Source organism: Protopterus annectens, chromosome 2.part2, assembly GCF_019279795.1.
Source record: "Protopterus annectens isolate FY-2018-M chromosome 2.part2, PAN1.0, whole genome shotgun sequence".
Taxonomy (NCBI): Eukaryota; Metazoa; Chordata; order Ceratodontiformes; family Protopteridae; genus Protopterus; species Protopterus annectens.
Window position 1 is genome coordinate 667209672 of NC_056730.1, and position 19801 is coordinate 667229472.

The 19801-nt window shown below is 38.3% G+C and overlaps 1 protein-coding gene across 1 annotated transcript in view; it reads left to right on the forward strand.

Moving 5' to 3' along the window:
• Positions 1–19801, forward strand: part of ATRN (attractin) — a 2639854-nt gene that overhangs the window by 2158179 nt on the left and 461874 nt on the right. The window contains exon 22 of the mRNA XM_044064458.1: positions 4044–4082. Coding sequence (XP_043920393.1) covers positions 4044–4082 — 39 coding nt within the window. The remainder of the gene's footprint in view (positions 1–4043; positions 4083–19801) is intronic.

Consider the following 19801-nt stretch of genomic DNA (forward strand, 5'->3'; position numbering starts at 1 on the left):
AATAACCACCCTGAAAAGCTTTATCATATTCGCATGTTCAGTTCTTCCCAAGTATGTCTGCTGTAGTATAGCTGTTTGAACTCTACATTTTAAGATGGATTACTATCCTTTTTTTTGTATTATCTCTGAGAAAATTGACATTTAAAGGCATTACAGAAAAAAATATTGTACTAAAAAGTTATTTCCATCTTTTACGTATAATGAGCTTTAACTGTTTAGTTCCAGCTTTTGTGTTGCATGAATACACTGTTTAGCAGGTTGAACATTGTCCCATCTGTTTGAGTCTGTCACATCTTACAAAACTTTTTATTTATTGAAAGCCCTCAAAAACACCACACATCCCAATACCTCCCTAAAACCTATTAAGTTAATACACAAAACTATGTACATCTTCAAATATTGAAGTTTTACCCTCCTAATAGGAACACATGTTCCAAACTGACAACCACATTCATAGACGAGTTAACCTAAAAGAAAGGTTATCCATGATGAGACACATGGTGCAGCCTTTGCTTCTAAGTCCTGTCTGGTTTTGTCTTATCTTTATAGCTGTCCCAGATGGGAACACACTTGAAATCATTCAAGAGAACATTGCCTCCAAGACATTTCTCTTTATCATATTGTCTCCTGGAGACATGAAGATCAGATCCCGAATTGCTACTAAGCATACATTTATTTGCTAGAAAAAAAGCCTTATAATATTCAATATTCTTTTTCATTTACTTGCTTTCTCATAAAACTTGTTACTAAATCAAGCTAAGAGTATTAATCCAGTCATTCCTGTATGCAACAATGAGAAAATGCACACTGCTTTTTCTTTTGGCATGCTGTTTTAACCAGACTTTTTGTTCCTTTTTACCATTGCAGTACCTGCATTTCTTAAAACTGAACAAGGAGAAAGAGAGGAAAGCAGAAAGAAAAAATAAAACAGGAGCACCTGTTTACTTTAGTATCCCCATTACACTTAAAAATAACTGAGAAAACTTTACTTTGTAGCATGCCAAAAAATCATGCACTATAAAAAAAAGTACCATTAAAAAATGTTTTACTTAACAGTTAACGTTTGCCCTTCTCTTCCCCTCTTCTAAGTATTTTTCCAAGCATTAATGACTTGAAGTAGGGTTTATGCTTTGGGGTCCCCTACAAGTTTAACAGAGTCCAAAAAAGTCCAATATTTCTTGTTCTGTCATGTTTCATAACAAGTATCAGTGCTTTTGTAATCCCACATTTGTCAGTTTCCAACTTACTGGTTTTATTCCTCCAAATCTCCAACGTCCTGACTCTACTTCATTTCCAACATACTCTTGAGTCTTCTGGTCGACTCTTATGCTTTTTTCCTTCTCTCAAGCATTTTCCATTGAAAAAATTTGGAAAAGGTTTCACTAGCACAATCTCTCTCTGATCTTTATTACCAGATGAACAAGAAGCAGAATCTCCTCCTGTTTCACAGCTCACTTTTTTGTTGAACAAACTTTTGTATTTCCTCCTTAAAATGTATTTCATCAAAAATAAATTTTGTTCCTCCAGGAAATAATATTTTGAAGATAACTGGGTACAGCAGTTTGAATCTCAAGCCTGCTTCTCGACATTCCCTGAGTAGTGGAATAAATTTACTCCCCTTCTACCTGGTGTACAGTGAGTAATCTTTCTCCACAAACACTCTGCTCTCTCCCACTTTTTAGTACTTTGTCCTTCTGCTACAGTTTTGACAGAATCAACTCCTCCAGTTGGTAGGTTTGCATCTTTACTGTTAAATGTCTATGTTGCTTTCTCATAGCCAGATTTGGAGTGCACACATGATGTACCCTTTCAATTAACAACTCATTCTCTGATATACTAGTGTAGTTGCTTATTTGTACTTTCATAAAATTAATGAAGTCTGTTCCATCCAGCTTCTCTAGTACAGTAGAAAAGCTCAGTTTTTTCCCTGTGTGCTCTGTCCTCTTGTTTTTTTTTTTAAACCTCTCTTTTTGAGCAGTCTCTTATTCAGCTAGCCTTTTCTTCATTTTGACCTCTGATTTTTGCAATTTTATCACCTCATCTGAATATCTGTTTGAAGCTTTTTCAGTTTTTTTTCCCAGCCTTTTGTTGTTTGAGTTGATATATTCCATCAGGGTTTCATTGATTTTAATCAGGTCTGTGTGCAGTTGTCTTATACTTTCCTCTAAGTTACTGGAAGTCCTGTGTGGAGCTTACCTGCTTTTTACTGAACAGCTGCTTAACTTTTCCCAGTCAGTATTTTTCCTCACCTATTGCAGATGATTTTCTTTTGGGTCCTCTGTATTTCTTTTTTTTTCTTGGCATCCAGGAAGTACACTTACTAGCCAGTTTCTGAATTTATCCAGAAATACAAGTTCACTGGCCTTCTGTGCTAAGTTTCTGTTTTCACACTGGGATAGCTAGAATTAAGCTATTATTAATGTGCAGCCATCTTGGAAACCCCCTTTATTTAATAAACCTCATCTAGATCTTAAACTAAGAAAATTAGTCTAGGCATTCACCTGCATAAAACAGGAAACATATTCTCTTTTAATTCCATAGTATGATCAGTAACTCTTACGTACAGTAAACTCTGTTAACCAGCACCCATGGGGATTGGTAGATGCTGGATAACTGTCGTTTCTGCTTGCTTGAGAGTTACTATTAAAAACAGGCCTGACTAACACTGTACCCTATACTATTTGTTTGGTTTGACTTGTTCTCAGGTTGGGGAGAGAGGGAATGTATTCACATATTCCTTTTTAAAACTCTAGAACTCTAAAAATGTAAGATATTTTCTGCGGGGGAAAACAAAGGGCAACACATGAAAATTGTAATGTATTTCTTTGATTTTTTTTTTTTTTGCGGTTGCTTGAGTTCCGGTTAACCAAGAGTTTACTGTACTCCCCTCAGCAGTCCAATCTCACATAGTTATATTAACTTTAACTTGTTTCTGTCTAGTCTGTCTTATTTTATTATGTTGCAAAGCCTGGATACATTACATGTAAGAAAAAGTACTTTCTTACTTTAATGTCATTATTGTATACAACAGTTATTTGCCCCCCCACACACACACACACAAATTTAAAACACATCTGACTGCATACTGTGCAGGACGACTTTACAATATTCCATGTAATTTACATCAATAAACTTTTATACAAATATTAATAAAAACAAAATCTTTACTTCTTCAGTCCAGTCATTACACTTCTAAATATTAAAGATCACTTGTAGGAAATCAGGCTGCAGACTGAAGTTCAAAATTTAATAAAGGTACCAAAAGCACATTAACGCCAAAAACACTCCACACTGCGTTTTCGTTTTCAAATAACTTCATCAGATCACATAAAACACACTATGCTAAGCCCTTAAATACCATTAATATAATTGCCTAATTAACTGACAATTAATTACTCTCAACTACTCTTTTAAAGAAATATATATATACTTTCAACAAGAAATTCTACTGATCTACATAAAATCTGTGTTTAAAATTTTTTTACATCAAGATATAAGAAATCTGTGACATAATATGTAAACTTAAACATAAATATATATATATATATATATATATATACTTATATATTATCAACAATTTGATTGTCCCTCAGCCACCTACAACTTTTTTGTCTTGGAAGTAGTAGAGAAAGACATTAGGGGTGGCCAGTGGGAGACATCAATAGAGTATAAGGAGTTATTATGGCAATTATTTTTGGAGGCCAACAAACTCCCAGGCCTGAATGATGTGATTTCAATAACTCCAGTACTAAAAATAAGGGCAGCTAAGTTGTAAGTCAATTATGGAATATTTTAGTACAGATTTTAGACCTCTATGTGTATTTTTAGATATGTTTTATATCTATTTATGTGTATATTTTCTATATATTTATATATTTTTTACATTTTTAATATATTTAATATATTGTATATTTATGTATAGAGATAGATAAGATGGTTCGATTTTGAGACATATTAAGACATTTGTATAGTAAGGAATGTCTTTTATTGGAACTATTTCCCTTCTTTACATATTCTTTCTTTCTTATATATTTTTTGTACAGGTTTCTTCCTATAGATGGCGCAATAGTACCAGTTTCAATGTATGTACTATTTATCAGTGATTTGTATTTAATTCTTTTATTCAAAATTGTTGATAATATATAAGTATATATATATATATTTATGTTTAAGTTTACATATTATGTCACAGATTTCTTATATCTTGATGTAAAAAAATTTTAAACACAGATTTTATGTAGATCAGTAGAATTTCTTGTTGAAAGTATATATATATTTCTTTAAAAGAGTAGTTGAGAGTAATTAATTGTCAGTTAATTAATTAGGCAATTATATTAATGGTATTTAAGGGCTTAGCATAGTGTGTTTTATGTGATCTGATGAAGTTATTTGAAAACGAAAATGCAGTGTGGAGTGTTTTTGGCGTTAATGTGCTTTTGGTACCTTTATTAAATTTTGAACTTCAGTCTGCAGCCTGATTTCCTACAAGTGCTTTTTACTTGGATTCGTGGTTTTTCTGGCACTTGGGCATATTCTTTTTTTGCTAAATATTAAAGATATAAGTGGGATTTGTCCTTTACATTTCTCCCACCAGTTTAACACAACCATCAAACTTCCAGTCTTTTTCATCCACATTTTACAGATCAACAGTTTAAATGTCCAAGTTATTTCTAATGGGATTGAAGCTCAACAGTTCTCCCACTTATTCACTAATTTCATATTCTTGTTGGTTTTCTTCCTGATCATCTCTCTTTTTCAACATTGTTCAGTTTCATGATGCTCTGGATTTCTCTAGTCAGCCCCTAACCTTTTTTCTTTCACTTAAACCAAAGCCTTTCCGCCCTCCTCCAACTAATAACAAATCAAAAAACAACACCCCCTACCTCCCCTACCTTTATCTAGCTGGTGACATTCACCCCAAGCCAGGCCCTAATTTCTCTCCCTCTATTCTCCCACACTCTAACAACAAACACCCTAACAAAAACCTCAAATGCATTACTATTAATGCCCAAAACCTAAAAAATAAATTAACTCTCTTCCATGCCTGGCTCAGTCATAGCTCTCCTGACATTGCTGCTCTCACTGAAACATGGCTAAAACCTGATATTACTGACTCAGAGTTCCTTCCTCCAGGATTTCATTGTCTCCGGTCAGACTGGCCAAATAAAAGAGGTGGTGGCGTTGCTCTACTTTACTCCAACCTCTTGTACGTTACTCCCTTCCCTAACCCCATCCCCTCTTTTAACAACTCTGAAATTGTGATTGCTTTACTAAAAATAAACAACCATAAAAGCATCTGCATCATTTGCCTCTATATTCCCTCTGGTAACAATACCAGTACGCTTGAAGACATCCTCTCCTGGACCTCCTCCAATATTAACCTGGAAACCTTCATTATGGGTGATGTAAATATTGACTGGGGAAAAATCAATCGTGCCAATCCCACTATAGCCATCAACCTATTCAAGTTCACTCAATTTACTAATTCCTTCACTCGACCCAACAAATCTAATCCCCCTGGCACAATACTTGACTGGATCCTAGTATCTCATCCAAACAAAATTATAAAATCAGGCGTCACCCCTGACCCACTAGACCATTTCCCTGCTTTCGCCATTTGTGCTACTCCCTCCTCTCTACACTCTCACCACTGCATTCATACTCGTAACCTATCTAACTTTAACCCTACTTCCTTCTCTAACTCTCTTAAACTATCCAACTGGAACCTCCTAAAAACACTACCACTAGATGAAGTAATTGTCTACTTCAGTTCTACATTTTTAACTGTCCTTAACTCCCAAGCCCCTATTAGAACAAAAAGAATCAAAACTATTAACTCCCCCTGGCTCTCTAAAGACACTAAAAAGATAATGCTTCAAAGAGATAAAACCTGGAAAGCCTACCTTAAACATAAGGATCCACAAACCTTCCTCAAATATAAGCAGTTGAGAAACCTAGTCAAAAAGCAAGTCATTAGGGATAAAAAGTCATACTATATCCAACTACAAGAAAACAATGCAAGAAATCCTAAACAATTCTGGAATTCTATTAATTCCCTCCTTAGACCAGGTTCAAAAACAACCCCTCCCCTGATACAAGCAAATCAGACCTCGAAGTAGTTTCCCTTTTCAATTCATTCTTTACCTCCTCTATCGCTGATCTAACCAAAACTTTCTCCAACAATAACCCACCCACCTTCCCTGTTCAATGTTCAGTCCCTGTATCCCTTGCCCCCTCCTTTGAACTCAAATTTGTATCCACCGACCTAATAAAGAAACTTCTCCAAAAACTAAAGCCTTGTTCAAATGCCCCTGATAACATTCCACCCTCCTTCCTAAAAATTTCTTCTGACTCTATTGCCATACCCATCAGCATCCTAATAAATAGGTCTTTACTCGAATGCTATGTACCCAAACTATGGCGCTCTGCCTTCATTCTGCCTCTCCACAAGGGTGGCAAAACTTGCTCTGTCTCCAACTTCCGTCCCATAGCCATCCTCTCCCCTATATCCAAAATTCTTGAAAAATGTATCCACCTGCAGCTGTTGCCATTCCTTACCAAACACCAACTTCTTTCCCCTACCCAACACGGCTTCCGCCCTGGACATAGTACTACCACTGCCCTTCCCCTCTTCTTATAATCTGTCAACTCAGCACGTGACTCCGGTAATATAGTTTCCTCTGTTCTTCTAGATTTATCCAAAGCCTTTGATACCATCTCTCATTCACTCTTTCTAAACCACCTCTCTAATCTCAACATTTGCCAAAAAACTCTCTGTTGGTTCTCCAGCTGCCTTTCAAACTGGTCCCAAGCAGTGAAATGGGCCCAAGCTACCTCTTCTTTCCTTCCTACCCCTACTGGTGAACCACAAGGTTCCATTCTAGGCCCATTACTATTTAACAACTTTATTAATGACTTCCATAAAGCTATTCCCAACACCAAAGTTGTGCAATATGCCGATGATTCCACTTTAATCTGTTGTGCCCCAAATCTAGCAGAACTAAAGACCCTAACACAGATTGCCTTTTCTACCACAGAAAACTGGATGCTCCAAAGTCATCTTGCCCTAAATGCAAACAAAACTAAGATCCTCCTTTTTACCCCATCTAAATCATCCTCTCTAGATAAGAACTCATTTTTAATTACCAGTCACAACACCTCCACCATTGAAATTGTCTCCTCCACCAAGCTTCCCGGCATTATAATTGATGACCAACTAAAATTTAATGACCATATCCAACTAAACATAAAAAAAACTCACATAAAACTGGACTACTGTATAGAAACAACCACTTCCTCTCTCCTCACACCAGACTTACACTTGCCTCTACTTTCCTTCTTCCCTCCCTCCCTCCTGTACGGTGCTCCCCTCCTCACTAATTTATCTTCTACACTTGCCTCCAAATTGGAACAATGCTACAACAAAATCTCTAGATTTGCCACAAATGCCAAATCCTCCTCTCATCATTGCACCTCCCTCCACTCCTTAAACTGGTTGGAACTCCCCAATCACCTTGACTTTCTCCAAATCTCAACAGCCCACAAATTATTCTTCCACCCCTCAAATTGCCCTGCTCTTTCTAATATTCTACAGCCTTATACCCCCCTTAGATCACTTAGATCCTCTCACCAAAACCTAACCACAGTTCAAAAACCTAAACTAAGCAGGTCAACTGCTCTTATCCTTTACGCTAGCCAAAAAATGGAATGATCTGCCCTCCTCACTTAGGACCTACACCAACCCAAACTTCTTCAAAAAACAGCTTCATTCATACCTCTACCAAAATAGGCAATGCAATTGCACTCCTCAGCCTTCACCTCTGAAGCTATCCTCCCTCTTCTCCCCCGGCTAACCTCACTTACCTACCTAACCTCTTTAATATACTCAGCTTATATTCCTAATTATTACATCCTGATTTCTTGCCTACACCAGGATTTTCCCCCTTGAACTATTGGGATTTTTTTTCTTTTACTTCTCAGTCTCTGATTACTGTTATTTGTAATACAATAGTCTCTGAAACTTTTATTGTAACTTTTATTCAAATTATTATGTAATTTCTTTTATAAATTGTATGTAACTGTATGTAACTAAACACATGGAGCTTTTCTCCCCGGGCCTTCACTGAAAATGGGCCCCCCAAGCCCAGTGGACCTCCCCGGTAATCAAACCGAAATAAGTAAATAAATAAATTTGGAGCAATAGAAAAGGTTTCACTGGCAAATCTCTCTCTGGTTTTAGTTTTGTCAGGATCAGCTCTTTCTGCTGGTATGATTGTATATGTACTCTTATAAATGTCAAATAATTTCTGATGGTTAGATTTGGAGCATGAACACGATGTGCCCTCTCAAATAACAGATCCTAATGTGAAACACCAATCCAACTGCTTATTTACACTTTCATAAAAATAATGCTACCTTTTCCTTTCGGTTTATCTGGTATAGCAAAAAATGTCGTATATGTTTTCTTTTTGCACTCTTATCATCCTACTATACTATTTTTTTAAACAAACTCATGTTCAGCCAGTCCTTCCTTTCATTTTTTTTTATTCCTGCACTTTTATTCACTAATCTGAATAGCAGTGTAAAGCTTCTTTGTATTTTTCACCCTGTAGTAATTTGTCTTTATGTATTTTTCCAGTGGCTTATTTCAAAGTTCTCGGTGTGTCTTTATTTTTTCCTGTGAATTACTAGAAACTATCTCTTGCATTAAAGTTGAAACTTGTACTACATTTTGCTGAACAGCTACAAGGGTCTTTCTAGCCAGAGGTTGCTTTTCTTTTCTAATTGATTTTGTCTGACTGCATCCTTATTTTTTTCTTTGCTGGCTTCCAGGCTTATAATTACCAGCAGTTAACTGAATTTTACCCAGACTAGCTTTTACAGTTTTTTTTTCATGTAGGAGAGCTGCTGTTACTCGGTGAGTGGCCACATTGTAAGTCTAACCAGTTTAATAATTTTTGTGGAGAAAAAAATAATACTTCAAATACCCAATATCCGAAGCACTACTCCTAACATCATGTATTCCACATCAAGTAACTAGGATCTTTATCTTGTTAGGTGTGCTGTAGACAAGGAAGCATTTGATCCTTTGTATTCAGTATATTCACCTATGGTTGTCTCTGCAAGAAATTTTTATTGAAAATCTGGCCCATTACTTAGAAGAAAAATCACTTTGTAATTAGTCCATTAAAGAAAACCAAAGTGCTGTAAAAACAGCTTTAGTGTATGTATTTTGAAACAAACTCAGTGAGCAAAATATGTTAACAAAAAAAGAAAGGGACTATTTTTCTTAAACATTGCACATCCTGTAAAATACAACCACTTGCTATAACAGAATTCAGTAAAAGTAAATATAAAGGCATTTGAAAGAGCTAATGGGTTGATGTTACTGAGGAATATTGACTGTCCCTAGAGTAGTCATCCCTCCACCTGCAGGGTTGGACATCACAAATCCTGCCACACCCCCACCCTGGTAATGCCCTCCTTTTCAAGCAGTTTGGCTTACAGACGGATGTGTACCCGTGCACGCACACATTTTTATTAGAATCAGGCAAAAACTGTGAAAAATTTCCCACAATTTGTATAGATACGTTTCCATGTTCATTACAGTCTTATGGAATTAAAAAAAATATTAATAAAATCCCATATCACAAAATGAAAATAAGTCCGGTAAATGGAATATGTGTGATTTTTGTGTTAGATGTGTTAGGGGTTATGTTTTGGGACATGGGACTTTCACACTCAGCCTAAAACACATTCTCTAGCAATAGACGTTATTACCTATAACTAACACCAGACTCGCAAATTATCTATCTTTATATTTGTGTATGCATGTCTGTCTCTCTTTCTCATGCTCTCTGTCTTGTATATATAGGGAGATGTCAAGATGGATAAAGCTAGAGAAAAACATTCATGAATGATTCATTTTTCCTTTTTTTCTTTTCTCCTCTCCTTTCCTCTTGCTTGAGTTTGTGAAAGTGGGGCATCATTCTTGCTGAAAGAAATTAGAATGTTCTGCCTGCAAGTTTTTCTGGGCTAGCATTTGAAACCCCAGGTGTTGCACTCCATTGCTCTAAAGAATCATTTCAGTATGCTTGTGAAGAACTAGAGGAAGTGTTTTCGATAAATATTGTTAACTTTACCCATACTGACAAAGTTGACCAAAAAAAAAAAAAGAAAAGATGAATAAGCTAGAGAAATGCTGCAACTAAATAGCCTAATTTGTTGTCAGCCACCCTCACAGGTCCCACCTCTGTATAGCACTGAAACAACTACAGTGGCTGGAGCTTAACAATTCACTGACCTACGTACAGCTAAAAACCGCAGACATCTTATGTAACCCTAACAGTTGTCCTGCCTTAAGTATCATCATAACCAAATATAATCCCAGAATAACTCTTAAATAATGTTCATTAGATCACTAATGCAGTAGTCAAAGCTTTAGGACACCTTCCATGCACCTTAACCAATGTAAGGCACCAAACAGAACTTTATTGTTGCAAAAATGCTCGTGCTGTCTGCGGCCTTCGTGGAATTGATGGTTGGTTAGCGCTTCAAGGATGAGCAGGTTAAGTACCCTTTTAGGGAAAAACTTCATCATCAGTATTTTCAAATAAAACTGTTTTCCCTAAAGAAAATTATTTATGCAAGGAAATGTGTTTTGTGGACTCTCTTGATATTTTGTACCTGAAAGCAACTTTACCTGTGAAAAAGTTTTTAAAAAGCTGTGTAAAAAACACTTGTGATTTCTACTGTTTTGTACATAGTGTTTGTAATTTATAGATCTAGAAGTATTAATTTGCGGCGGAGGGGTTATTACTTTTTTTTTTTTTTAATCTGAAAACAAGTCAAGTTTTCTGTTAGGAGGTTCACCAATTTTCCCATGTTCCACTACCCGCTTGTCAGACTCTTTTTCCGACTAACCATGGAGTAGTTGTTAGGCTCTCCAATTCTTCCTTCCTGTGTCTGCATTTGAACCAGCTCACTAGGCTAATTTGAGGTTCTTAACTTGGAAAACAGTGTTACTCAATGTTCTGACTTCTGGAATAAGTTTATCTGAGTCACAATCTCTTATGGTGAGTCATCCTTATCTCATTTTTTACAAGGACTAGGTATCTTTGAAAACAAATCCTTCTTCCATGCCTGAAGTGATTTCAGAGTTTTCCGTGAGTCAAGCTGTTAATCTTCTTGTATTCTTTACTGCACCTAAAAACAAAGCTTTGTGTACTCTGATGTCCACAGGCAGCTCAGATGCTACTTGGAGAGAACTAAATATTTCAGGAAGGCCAGTCAGCTGTTTATTTCCTTAAGAAAAGAAAGGGCAACCACTGTCAGAGTAGACAATGTGAAGATGGTTGACTCATGGAGTTTCTTTCTACTTTTCTCACCATAACAAGTCTCTTTCAGGCAGGGTCTGGGCTAACTCTGTCAGGACTTTGGCTTTTTAGAAAGTGGTGGATTCTAGTAGTATCCAAGAGGTAGCAACTTACAAAACATTACAAACTGAATTCCTTTCCCAAGTCCAGAACAGGTTTTAAGAAGTCTGCTTTTCAGGGGCGCCTGGATTCTCAAACCTCTCCCACTTCCTTATAAGTCTGAGTAATCTACCCATGCAGCTTAGGCTACTGCAGCAGTGATGTAATGAATACTGTACAATCGTATAAGTAAGCTTAACTTAACAGTAGATGTTCTAATTGATCAGTGTTATAGTAGCTGCCCCCTCCCTTCAGCCCCCTTTCCCTTTTTTGTGTTGTTTTTCCAGGGTGTGGGTGTATATACATTTTTGTGTGTGTAAAAAAATATATATATATATATATATATATATATATATATATATATATATATATATATATATATATTAGTGTGTGTGTGTGTGTGTGTGTGGGTCTACTTCATAACATTGAAATTTCATAACATTGAGACCAAAACATCTAAATCCCAAAGCATTGAAAACTCAGAACATTGAGTGTGCTTCATAACATTGAAAATTGCAATGCATATGTAAATAACATCTTCACCTATAACAACACCTAACTAACAAACACATTTTCTACTACGTTTCTGCAGGGGGGCAAGCCCCCGTGCACCTCCCATGTGGGGGGCTGTGCCCCCACACCCCTATAAATTAAATATAACAACTCCAGGATTGCACTACAGTGAAAAAAATAAAAATTCCTAACCTCACTGTATCGCAATCACCATACATTAAGGTTTGGAAATTAACTTTTTTCCACTGTAGTGCGATTTTGGAGTTTGTATATTTAATTTGGGGGGGGGGCAGTGAGGTTAAGAAATTAACTTTTTTGCACTGTAGAATGATCTTGGAGTTGGTGTTTTTAATTTATGAGGGGTGCAGGAGGGGCTTGACCCCCTGCAAAAACGTAGTAGAAAGTTTGTTACTTAGGTGGTGGTGTAGATGGAGGTGATATTTACTTGTGCAATGTAGTTTTCATTGTTATGAAGCACATTTTCAGTGTTCTGAATTTTCAATGTTTTGGGTTTTCAGTGTGTTGAATTTTCAATGTTATGGTCTCAATGTTATGAAATTCAGCGTTATGAAATTTCATTGTTATGAAGTAGACGTGTGTGTGTGTGTGTATGTGTGTGTGTGTGTGTGTGTATGTATATATATATATATATATATGTATGTATAGGAGCGCTACAGAATCCTGAAAGCCCAAAATCCTTTGACCAAAATCTCAAAAGTTCAAAATACTGAAAACACATAGGATACCAACACTTACTATATTCCAGCATAAGTACATACAGAAACATACTACCCTTCAACTATATGCAGGGGGCAAGCCCCCCTGCTACTTAAATATATCAACTCTGAGATTGCTTTTCACTACACTAAGTGCAATCTTGGAGTTGATATATTTAAGTAGCAGGGGGTGTAGGGTGCAGGGAGGCTTGGTCCCCTGCTTATACTTGGAGAATAGTAATACGATTTGTCTTTTATTTGTTTCTATATGTACTTGTGCTGGAATATAGTAAGTTTTGGTATCCTGTGTGTTTTCAGTATTTTGAACTTTCAAGATTTTGGTCTTCAGGATTTAGTATGTTTTCATATTTAACTGTTTACGGTGTTTACATATTTTATATTTCTTTGTTAGTATCTCTGCTGTTTATTTCTTGCTCCTTACATGAGACTGTTACAATATTTTTTGCTTTCTTTTTGTCCACTGTTTAAAATTTGTAACACAATTTTAATAATACCCATTTATTAACCTGATAGGTCATCTGGGCACAGTCCATTTTTGGGGTGACCTAAGGGCAATGTTTGGTTAAGTGTCATGAAAGCCTATTTGTTAATAGTTTTTATTTAATTTTGAATGAAATTGCTGTCGCCTGGATTTTTGCCCATTAAGGAATCCGCCAAAGATGGTAGGCAGATGTTTCACTGTTGCATTACTTGATGCATCACTTAAAACCTTCATTTCATCTTCTTAACTTAATATTTTTTAATAACTTTTGAAAGTATATTGAAATAACTTTCACATTGTTAGTGTTTGATAATTCTGTTGTGATGTAATAATTACCACCGCATGAAGACATCACTAATTCAAACACTGAAATATTACTACATAAGCTTTTGAATGGGGGGGGGGCTGTAATTTCACACACCCTTCACTACTTTTGTCACTCAGGCATCGTACAGCCTCATGATAAATGGCACATTCTGAATCTCAGTCATTGATTGAGACATGCATACACGTTGTGTCAACTGTGTATGTTTTACTGTGTGTATTCAGAGTGATCTGCATTTGGTAAATTGCAGATGTTCATTGTGTTTCACTGTTGCAGTAATTATTCTTGGGATTTCCTGCCTTTGGAAGCCCGAGGCTGACCTGAATACCAGAGACATATTCCTCTCCCCTAGGTCCAGTGGGTGCCTTTCCTTCCAGTCTGAGGAAGTCAGGGTGTAAAGGTTTGTTGGCTGATACCATTTCCTCAAAACGTTTTGCCACCAGAGTCCAAAGTATCAGCATTAAGTACACTGGTCAGTGTGAAGCTAGAGAACGAGTATCAAAGCTGTGTACCCTGTTGGGGAATTTCTTTTTCAGAGTTATTTTTCCAAATCTTGTTAAATGTCTGTTAAATCTAATGTGCACTTAGAATGCGAAGAGCAAATCTCCCACCAGGAGTTCCACTATTTGTTTTTTTTTTTTTCCTCTGTCTGGAACACAACATGCCCAGTTGTGTTCTTAGTGTGCTTGCTTTAATTTGTGAAGCATTGGACATAGAGCCAAGTTGCTTCAGAAATATATTAAACAGCATAAAGAGCATCAGTAGACTGTGTCCATTGTAGTATCCTCCATTCCCTCATTTGAGCTTCCACATAAAACAAATAAGCATCAGAGAGAAGAAAGGTACTAGGGAGCACTTCTGTTTCCTATATAGTCCTCTCAGACTCAAGATTGTAGCAGGAGGTGAGCTGCTTTGGCACCACCCTCTGATGGCTGAATAGGCCGTTGAGGCCTGTGGAGAGACCCCTTCATAGGCCACCATATGGTTATCTCATTAAGTTTACATTCAGGCTGAGTACACCCAATTGTTGGATGGGTCCACAGCTGCGAGGGAGGCACTGGCTTCTGATGCTCAGATCCTCATGACTGAGGGTGAGGATGGAAACCCCACATCTGTGTTAGCAAGAAGATTCCTGGAGACTAGATTTAGGTCATGGTTACCCACCCATAGTCGGAACCTCAGTTGCCCAATGGTGCACTCAAACAGGCACAAGCAGCCAAAGACAAAAATGCCTGTAGTCTGATTACCTTAGCCTCTGGAATTCTTGCCACTTGGAATTCAGACCCGTCATACTTAGGCATACGCACAGGACTTTGTTTAGGCTTGGTGAGGATTTCCATACAGTTAGGCCCTGGAAAGCATCCTGTTCTTTGAATCTCTCCTGTAAAAAGAAGAAAGGACCCTTCCCCCTAGGAGTCTTCAGATTCTTATGACTCAAGACCAGTTGCCATATGTTGACCAGCTGTCCATAGGGATATATGCCAACTCTAAGTCCATAGATACTCTCAACTCAGCATCATCATCTGAGAACCTCTCTTGAACCAGAAAAAAAGTTCAGACAGTTTCTTGGCCTTACTGAACTCGAACCTTTTCCCATTCCTCCTGTCTCGGAAGTTGTGGACGATGATATCCAGGATACATCCCTGCATGATTCCAGCCTCCATCCTCCATGAAACCAGACCAGTTCTGTAGGCTACTTGAGTCCCACAAGCACCTGTATAAAAATCCAGTGATGGATCCTGAGGTGATGATCTCAGAATAGAAGGGTGCCAAGAGAAGTAGTTCTAAGAACCTATTGTCAAATGACAGAGAGCAGAGCCCTCAGCAGAGTTGGCAGAAAAGTTAACACTTCAGCTGCCTTGGCCATGAGAGACTTAGGTTGCCACTTTGATATGATTAAATACTAATAGACCCTTCTGAATCAGATGAAGCAAAAGGTAGATGAGATGGACAGTGAAACTCTCCAGAAAGACTTGCTGGAGCTTTGTAGTGCTAGTTCCTAGGTTGCCAGGCACCCTCTCAAATGTTGTTTTGATGGTTTGGAGACATCAAGGAAGGCTGCTGCTTCAGGTTCAGTTTTAAAAAGGTATTTCTGGCTAAGAGAATCAGACCGAGTGTGCTAAAGTGGAAATTATTGATGGCTCTGTACAAGGATTACATTTTTGTCACCAAGCTGAAAGTATTTTCAGCCAACTGGAGGAAAAGGGAAAGACTATGCAGACAGAGACAGACTTTCTGTAATTCCCTCTGCTTTGATAAGCAGGAAGTACCCCACAAAAATGTGGGCCTTTCCTGCCTCTCTATGCAAGTCCAAGAGCAGAAAGACCTAAAAAAGGAAAAAGCCAAGTATGGTGGGTCCCAACCGAGAACAGCTGTGACTCAGATCATCACCTCCTGCCTCACCCAAAAAAAAAAAAAAATCCCACCACAACCCACCCCTCTCCCTGTCTTGTACATCAAAAGCTGGGGGGCAGGCCTTCCCATTTATACTCCAGCTGGCAAAAAAGTCAATCATGACAGATTGGTCTCGAACCTAGTGAACTGAGGTTGCAAAAGGCAGGTTCATGTTCAAGACCTTTTAGATGGATTGCATAAAAAAAGTCCAACCAAAGACATGAGGACAGGATTTTACTCCAGGGTTTTTCTGGTCCAAAGAAAAGAAAGGGTCTTGGAGGCTTATCTTGGACCTCTGAAAACTAAACAAGTTCCTCCTAGTACTAAATTCAAAATGTTCACTTTTCAAAAGCTGTTAATCTTTATCCTGTCTTGTGCTTATGGTCACCGTGGACCTTGAAGGATGCCTACAGCTAAGAAACACATTTAGATCCTTCAGTTCAGTGCAGGTGTTTTTCATTACTAGTTCTGTGCTTTACCCTTTGGCTTGTCTGCTGTTCTGTATAGTCCTCAGCAAATGTTGGGCTCCAGATGCAGAACAAAGGATGTCCACATTTACCCTTATCTGGACAATTGTCTCATTCAAGCAGCCACTGTGGAGAATTTTCAGACATTCCTCCTAATGCCTGTCAAGTGCCTGTCCAATCTGGGATTTACTCTCGACCTCCAGAAGTCCAATCTCCAACCCTTCACCAGTGTGAATTTCTTGGGGCTGAGTTAGACTCCAGACAACAGACAGCATAACTCCCCTGGGAAAAAAAATCAGCTCCTTACCCCCAGTACTTCTACACCATCATAGAAGAGGACTCTTTTCCCATCAGGGAGTTCCTCAGGAAACCTGGTCATAATGACCTTTTGCATTGTAATGATACCCTTAGGCTGCATATGAGAGCAATTCTTTGGTACCTAAAGAACATTTGATACCAATGCCAACAGTCATTTTAAGTTAAAATTTCCCTACTTCTGTGCATCAAGAATAAGTTCTCTGATACATTTGAACCTGTCAGCAAAACCCCAATGTACCTTTCAAGGCACAAGTGAGAACACAGGTCTTCACAACCAATGCCTCAGACCTATACCACAGTGGTTGAAACAGCTCATTTAGGACAAAAGCAATGAAGGCAGTTCAAAAAGCCGATGTAGCATTAACGACAAGTGGACATCAGGCACTCTGCTGGTGAAAACAGACAATAACACAGTGATGTGATACCTCAACAGATAAGGAGGCACTCACTTCTACTCCCTTTGATGGATGGTCGTGCAGCTCTGGGAGATGGCACAGGGAATGGGGCTGAGCCTTCTGGCCCTGTGCCTCCCAGAGCAATAAACAACTTAGCAGACTCACTCAGCAGATCTACAATAGAGACTCTCAAGCAGATGCTGAAGAGGTAAATCTTTCTCAAACTGATACAGAAATGATGGGGGTTTGACAGAAGTAGACCTTTTGTCTTCAGACTAGAATAAGCAACTCAGAATGTTTTGCTCAATGACTCCAACAAAAAGACCTTGGAGAACGGATACCTTCTTCCCCTGGACAGGTCTGTTGCTTTGACTTTTCTGCTCTTCCCCTCATCCCCTGGGTACTTCAGAAGATTATTGAGGATGGATCTAGGGTGGTTCTAATAGCCCCCTTGGCCCAGACACCTCTGATTCTCCATCCTCCACAGCATGGTAAGGTTGAAACCATGGGTGCTGCTTCTGGAAGTGGACCTTCTAACTCAATTCAACACCCAGACTTAGACACACTGAAGCTGGCAGGGAGTATGATATGATTCTTATGACCCCTGTAAAGGTTTTCTGTAAGTACATCCTACAAATCCTCAGAGGACAGAAGAAGAAGACCATGTACCAAATGTCATACAGTTTCAAATGGGTCAGATTCTTACACTGGTTTATGACCAAGGGGCAACTGCCATTCAAAGCTAAGCTGCACTAACTCCTCAGCTGTTTAACAGAACTTTGTTTCTGGTCTCTGACATGCTTCTGTATAGATACATGCCTCTATCTCTGCTTGCTTGCCAGTTCATCAACCGGTGAAAAGATTCCTGAAGAGTATCATCCATCTGAGACCACTAAGGAGGACCCTTGTTTCCTCTTGGTAGTCTAAAGTTTGTTCTAGGAAAACTCACCTTACCTCCTTTTGAGCCAGCGTCCTCCACTGACATCAAATTAACCTGGAAAACTGCCCTCTTTGTGGCTCTCACCTCTGCCAGGAGAATGTTGAGAGTTACAAGCCCTTATGTGTAGAGCCCTTCCACATCTTCCATAAGAACAGAGTTTCTTTGTGTGCAAGCCATTCTTTCATGCCAAAGGTAGTTTCTGAGATCTTTCTAAAATCAAGCCATTAACTTGCTTGTCTTCTTTCCAAACTCTCAGAACAATGGAGAAAGAGCTTTGCGCATTCTGTGGATGTGCACAGATTGCTGAGATTATTTTTTGCGCAAAACACTGCTGTTTGTGGCTTTTGCAAAGAATAAAGTTGGTAAACATCTTAACAGCAGACTATTTCTGAGAGGATTGCTAATTAAATTGTCTTTTGCCACAAACATCATGGAAGCAAGTACCAGATAACATTAGGACACACCACTAGGGCTATGACAGCTACTGCTGACTTCCTTAGGAGGATGCCAACTATGTGCGTCCTGGAAGCAATTACATGATCCTCAGTCCACACCTTTTCAAGACATTACACTCCAAATGCTACCTTTATGGCAAGGGTATGGTTTGTCTCAGCAACTCTGTATGCGCTCATTTTCCCTGTCCTTTGTCTGACCAGTCACCCATATCACTGTCTAGCTCTGGGAGTCATCCCAAGACTAATTATTGCAACAGTGAAACATGATGAACATAGTACAGTTGTGTAAGTACTTACTATAAATGTAGATGCTCAAGTGGTATCATTGTTGCAGTACCTTTTCCTTCTTACTTTTTCCTCTTTTTTTTTTTTCTTGCCATCCTTCTAGGGTTGGGATGGGGTACCCCTGTCCCCAATTCTTCTGTTAGGATCCTTTTTCCAAATCCAGTTAGATCCCCTTTGCTTTATCATCCCTTCTTATCCCGAGGACAGTTTTGAGCAGGTTGTGCTTCTGGCTACTCTTGGCTACCTTGGAGAGAGTGGGAATCCAGTCAGAGTGCAAAATAACTGTAGAAGTGACACTGGCCAACTCTTTATGCCCTGACATTAGAAGAGAGGGTATTTGCCAGGCCTGGCGAAGGGAACACGTCCCTGATATTTGAGACAGACTCGTGCTTCCGAAAGCAGGAAATCTCATGAAAAATTACTGCATCAATGAAGATACAGAAGCATCTATATTTATTGCAACTAGTTACATAAATGTACTTTCTGTTAAGTTACCTTTAATAATTTGTGGTTCAGTGAATGTTTTGTCACTGAGGTGCTAGGACCCATTGGAGTTACTGAATGAATGCTTGGTAGAAAAAAAATAAGAAATGAATACTTAACATTTCCAATGAATGGGAAGAAAGATAGATAGGTCCCATCCGTAAAAGTAACCAGGAAATGTAATTAGCTCTGCTATTTCCTTTCTGACAAGTCTGGCTCAAAGGTAGACGGGTAATTTGGTGCCTAATAGGTTTTACCCTACATTTGGAGAGAATGGTGAGAGAAACCAACAAAAATTTACAACTCATTGTGGGAGAAAGGAGTTAAGAGTCCTAAGACTGGAGGAAGGCTGATATGGTTTCCTTTCACAAAAAAGGAAGCAATGTACAAACTGTCAGTTTACTCTTATTTGTAGGTGTCACTGTTTAGGAAGAATATTTTAGCATATTTTGAAGACAGTGGAACATTGGACAATATAAGGCAAGCATGGCTTCACATAAGAAAGACCTTGGAAAAGGTAAGAGTTCTTTGACT